The sequence below is a fragment of the Frankliniella occidentalis genome, unplaced genomic scaffold, assembly GCF_000697945.3.
Source record: "Frankliniella occidentalis isolate FOCC.00 unplaced genomic scaffold, Focc_3.1 Scaffold265, whole genome shotgun sequence".
NCBI lineage: Eukaryota > Metazoa > Arthropoda > Insecta > Thysanoptera > Thripidae > Frankliniella > Frankliniella occidentalis.
In genome coordinates, this window is record NW_026267391.1 from 223,966 (window position 1) to 230,069 (window position 6,104).

The 6,104-nt window shown below is 52.2% G+C and overlaps 1 protein-coding gene across 3 annotated transcripts in view; it reads right to left on the bottom strand.

The window, feature by feature from the left end:
- Positions 1 to 6,104, bottom strand: part of LOC127750818 (uncharacterized) — a 51,845-nt gene that overhangs the window by 15,638 nt on the left and 30,103 nt on the right. For all 3 annotated transcript variants that reach the window (XM_052273353.1, XM_052273352.1, XM_052273351.1), the window contains one exon: positions 2,030 to 2,130. In XM_052273353.1, the coding sequence (XP_052129313.1) occupies positions 2,030 to 2,113 (84 nt within the window). In that variant the 5' untranslated portion in view covers positions 2,114 to 2,130. The remainder of the gene's footprint in view (positions 1 to 2,029; positions 2,131 to 6,104) is intronic.

Below are 6,104 nucleotides of genomic sequence, written 5' to 3' on the forward strand. Positions count from 1 at the left end.
CCCCTTCCTCTCACCCCCAAGAAAATCATAAAATCTCCAAAAGAGAAAAAGGAGAGGACTTGGGATAGCAAAAGATAAACGCAAGATGACTTATTCGAACGGTGAGCCTCGTAAACACGGGGCACACACACACACGCGCGCGCGCGCATTGCACAGTAAACTCCAGGCCGTGCACGTGCCCGTCACTGGTCTTTGTCTCACGGCCGCGGGAGTCAGTGAAGAAGCTCGCGGTCGTGGGACGTGTGGGAAATGCGGCGTGCATTACAATACAGCGGCGCTCCGCACCTCATCTGCGTCCTCTTCGTCCTATCCTCGCGCAGCCTTACCACCACCGGTCCAGCGGCAGCAGCAAGCAGAGAAAACCAGGGACGAAATAAAAACTGCGCGTGCATATTTGTCGACACAAAACAACCACAACGGGGAAGGAGGGACGGGTCGCCCGGTCCGGGTTGTGTGGGCCCCTCATTGTAAGGCCCCTGCAAGAGCGTTGCTGCCGCTACGCGCGTCACGGCCGAGGCCGGGGCTGTACTTAGGGCGGGCTCGCGTGCGGCCGCCTCACGCGACCACATGACCCCCGATACCTCATTACCATTACCAGCTCCCTGGCTCCCTGGTCATCGCCGTCATCAGCGCCACGTTAATCGCCGTCTTCTTCTACCCCTTCATCCATCCTGCCTCATCATACCATCGTGTATACCATCTCGTTGCATCCCTCACGGCAGAGTATATATAGGACCACCCGGGTGACCGCAACTGCGCATCAAAAGTGGAACTCGTATACGAAAACAAAACCAAACAGTTTTCAAACTTTTACTTATTCATACAAAAGTGCCAACTTCTTTTCTAATGGCTTCCCCTCCAGGTTTCTCTCTCACACAAGACCCCCCGATGACACTGTCTCATCCTCTTCATTTCACACAACCCCCTTCGTATTTCCCGATCAATCTGCCGCCGCTGCCGGCTCGTCTCTGGTGCCGCTTGTTATTTTTCCTCAGCCGCCCTCTCCCTTCTCCCGGTCCCGACTGGCGCCCTGCTTCCCCGCCGCTTCCGGCCGGGAGGCCCCTCAAAACAATTGTCCGGAGGCCTGCTTCATAAAGCGCCGGCGCGGCGAGGAAGCTGCTCAGTCTCCACATTGGCACTCGGCTCCTGAGTGCTCCAGGTCGGCGAGGATCTTTGCTTCCGTGGCGCGGCAAGGCGCGGGGGCCCGACGACTGCGGCGAGCCTGGCGCAAAGGGGCGGGGATAGGACGACGACACAGAAGAAGAAGAACGCCGAGAATTTAGACCATTCCACAAAGTCTTCTTCACAGGCCCTCCTCCCCGCTCCTCCCCCTCACCCCCCGCGTCTCGCCGCGACTTGACACGGATTTGCATGCGCGGAGCAGGCCGGGGAGCGTTTGTTGCTTTATTGTGAGCGTGTGTGTGAGAGTGAGGGAGGGAGAAAGGGATGCGGAGTGGGAGAGAGAGGGAGCAAAGAGAGGGAGGAGGAGAGGGAGGAGAGGGGGCACTACTGATGAAGAAGATGGAAGGTGGGTACCGCGTCTCGTAAAAATATATAAGCTCGCTTTTTCCCTTTAGTTTTCCAAAAGCACCACATTGCCTCTTTGATTTTCCGCTCGATGAGGGAAATTTTCCTTGAAGTCCTGCGGCGCAGCAAATGCAGGCTGCGTCCCCTCATGCCAAGCAAGCGGAACGACATCCAGGGGGGGGGGGTTATGAAATCAGTAGGGGGGGAGGGGAGGGCACAGGCCAGAGCGGTGGACTCGTGCGTAGGCAGGGGGGGACCACACCGCTGCTGTGCCTCACCCGCCGCCCGGCCCGGCAGGTGGCGGACGGACATCGTGCTCGGGCTAGGCTTACAGGGGGCTTCACAGGGCTCAGGTGTCCCTGCGCCCCCCCCCCCCTCACCCTCTCCCGCCAATCTTCCCTCTGTTTCGGACGCCAGCAGCGAAGCTCCTTTCGCCCTGCTCAGCGCTAATTGATTGAGAAATTGGTCACCCCATGACATGGCTCGAATACCCAAGACTCACCTGTATCTCCTGCACCAGCTCCTGCTCGTCCAGCAGCACCACCTTGCACAGCAGGGTGCGCACCTTCTTGCAGAAGCATCCCATGGCGGCGGCAGTCACATCTGTAAGACAGGACAGTTCAGAATTAGCACCACGATACTACAGGCATATACTGCCGACGAGTACGGCCTAGGTGTTCCCTTTTCCAGTACGGGGATATAGATTGCGAAATAACGACACACTCTTCGTTCGTTCGGTTCAACGTTCGCTCGCAATATACCGCAGCTCAGCAGGTAATGTGCGTCATTTCTCCAAGGTTGGTGCCCCCACAGCCACGCTGCGCCACGCCCCGCAGGACCGTATAGTGCGACATACAAACGGCCGCACATATTGCTTTACGCATATGGGGATGCAGTTTCTCAGACACGCTCCACTGCCCTGTGGCTGACAACGATACTGCTCTATTTTGTTCTGCACAACAGAATTTTATAACAATTTGAAGATTTGGAATTCGTTAGTGACTAGCACCCCAATGTGGCACTTCGAGGCATTGTCGTGAATGATAAACAATAGCTGAAGAAAAGGGGTTTGTACGAAAGCATAAAGAAATAAGCGGCGGTGGGTGGAGTCGTGGAGAGACAAGAAGAGAGCCTCAGGGGGGTGGATGGACTCAGAGGAGGGGGAATAGGGGGAGAGACAGGTCAAAGACGGGAGAGATGGGATGAGAGACAGAGAGACACTGGAGGAGAGACTGAGGCACTGAGTGTTGGAATAATCAGAATGGAAATATGAGGAGAGAAGGCGTGCAGCTGTAACGAGCGCTTGGAGGCCAACAACTCAGTGCCATTACTGGCGCGGCGGCACAGCGGCGGCTCCGTCGCGAACAGGGCGGGGCCTGGCTGATAAGGAGGCGCCAGGTGTTCGTGTGAGAAACCACACCAAACAAATGGAGCGTCGCTATCACTTCAATCACCATCGAGTGATGCCATCACACTCAGAAAACCATTCACTGCTCTGAATGGTGGTTCTTTAAATGAGTTAACCCTCGAGTTGCGCGCTGATTCATTGCTGTTAAATTTTGTCGTTTAATCTCTGGATTGCAAGTTAATGTGGAGACCCAAGTGTGTATACACTTAGAGTGAGAATGTGTGTGTGTGTGTGTGTGTGTGTGTGTGTGTGTGTGTGTGGATTTCTTTGAAGACCGTGGACTTGTCGTGAAATTAGCGGAGCAAAGTGGGGGGTGGATACAAGGAGAGCGGAGCTGTTGCACGCCCCTTCCAACCTTCCCCTGCCGACTGACCACATGAGCAAACTACCAACTTGAGCAGGGCTTACCCGGTCTTACGCCGGACGTACAATGTTGCTCTAGTAGCGTCCCTTTAGCAGATGACCTCGACTTCCCACTCCTCCCCTCTCCCTTCCCCACAGACGCCCGCTCCGGACACGGAGCTAAATCCCCCTCCCCCCCCACCCTTTTCCCCTGGCCCCAGCGTACACTGTACCTTGTAATTTAACCCTTGGCTTGGCCTGCAAAAGGGGAGGGTAAGGAAGGTAAGTGGCGTAAGAACTGTACAGAGCAGGAAGAGTGAGTCTGATGGAATTTGGGGATCAGACCACCGAAGGGGAGCGAAGCGGGTAAACGTCTTCCCCCAACTGCACTCCGAGTCGCAAAAGACATCGCTTATCAATAACAGTCAATAACAAAATGTTTCCGGCCTAAGAGATGTTATTTCCGGTCTCCATTACACGCTGATGGCTGTCCTCTCTGAAAACCCAACAGCATGCATTGCATGCGTTATATAAAGCATGCATGGTATGCATGCTGTATTTAACGCATGCATTAAGATGCATGCTGTTTTTAACGCATGCATTGAGATGCATGCTGTATTTAATGCATGCATTGAGATGCATGCTGTTGCTACAACTCGTTTTCGTGGAATATTTACTAAGTGAGCTTTTCGGTCTTATTTTTGATAAGACCATCAGATTCCTTGTGAATTTTCCGTTCGAACGAGCCTACATGTGATAGGGCCCCGACGCATAGTTACTTCGTACGTTCAGTTTAGCGGGTTTCTTTTAAAAAAAATTTGAAGTGTTGGTATTCAAGTTGGGAACCCCATCACATGTAGGTTCGTTCGAACGGAAATTTCACAAGGAATCCGATAGACTTATCAAAAATAAAACCGAAAAGCTCACTTAGTAAATATTCCACGAAAACGAGTTGTAGCAACAGCATGCATCTCAATGCATGCATTAAATACAGCATGCATCCCAATGCATGCGTTAAAAACAGCATGCATCTCAATGCATGCGTTAAATACAGCATGCATACCATGCATGCTTTATATAACGCATGCAATGCATGCTGTTGGGTTTTCAGAGTATGGACATGGACAACACCAGCAAAGAGTCGTGCAGTGTGAAGCGCAAAGGTGGTGAGAGAGGCTGATGGGAGTGATCGGAAATAGCACATTAGCTGTAGCAGGGGAGAGGCTGAAGCCGCGCCGGGCCGGTTCGGGCGTCAGAGATTTTCTGACCCTCCGTAGACGCCCCCGGGGCCCGCCAAGCCAGCCAGGTACTCGCCGGGGCTCCCTCTGAAGCCCATCAGGGCACTTGGAGCTCAGGCAGGAGAGGTTATTAATCTGAATCAGAGCGCCAGCCCGAGCTGGCCAAGACCAAATTGCTCTCCGGAAAATACGAAACGCTCATCCCACCGACAGTCGACCACGGATGCTCCTCTCCGTCTTTGTCACTCTCCCCCTCCCTCTTTTTACAGAGAAGAATACTTCGCACCGTACACTGCAGTTCGGAAAGCTCCAATCATCGTTCCTGGTAGTCGCACTACGCTTTTCGAGACGTTTCGTATCTTTTTTGTAATTGTGTTGTTTGCACCTTGTAAGCGGTACTGTTGTTAGACCTTGTGAGTCGGACTTTGGTATTCTGACGAAATTGCTGTCTCCAGTTCATTATAGAAAACTAAGACCTAATGGTCTTCGGTAAATTTCCAACTGCAATATGTGTAATGACATAATTTACCGTTCTCTCCCATTTCTTTCGGCCGTGTAACAAGGCGTACCGTGTTCAGGTAGGGCGGGGCGAAGGGGCCGCGCGGCATATGGCGTAACCTATTGTGTTCAACACCCTCGGCCCATGTCGTAGCATAGCCGAGGACGAACCCTTCACGGTCATAACGCGTGCCACGTCGATACAATAATATGCTATTCGATTTTTTACGGGAACAGGCTCGTACGTCCCCATATAAATCGTCCCTAAGACAATTCGTCCCCACCTCTGTTCTGTAGTCCCCTGTCAGTATGACCCCATCCTACGTGTCCCCATGTTTTGTCCCCCAAATCAATTTCTTACAAATTGGCGCACGTTTTCCAGTTGTCCAGTTACTTGAAGTTACTTAAAAGCTTGCGACGACATCTTCCGTCGGGACGAACATACAACCCACTACTTGTCGAAATGTGTCTCTCACCTCCGTGTTCTATTCGTCCCGGTAGGCGACCTGCAGCCCCAGCTCTTGAATTTTTCTGAAGGCTGATTGCCGAAGGTGGAAGAGGCACAGTTTGATGAAGGCGTTTGGAAAGGCTAGCTTTACTGCATTGATGAGTCCTTTTTTAAAATTCTTTATGACGAGCCGGGGACTAGGACGATGCATCCGGAACTCTTCACATTTCCTCAGGATAGCTGATAGGACTCTGATCTACGATATTACTGATTTGTCAGGTAGCAAGGCGTATGCTAAAGGAAGAGTTTCGTTGCTCACTTCACCATGTATTGCCAGAATTTGGGTGAAGATGTCAGGAGCTGGATCGAACGTGCAGGCAATAGGACAAAAGTATACTCGGGACATAATTTTTTTCAGCAAAATAACCGAGGACGAAGAAGGTGGGGACGAATTGTCAAAGGGACAAAAAAAATAGGGGACGATTTGCCATGGATCCATTTTTTACAAATGTTTTGTTTTGTGGAGATATTGTGGTTTTATTTGACCCGGGGGGTGGATACAAGGAGAGCGGAGCTGTTGCACGCCCCTTCCAACCTTCCCCTGCCGACTGACCACATGAGCAAACTACCAACTTGAGCAGGG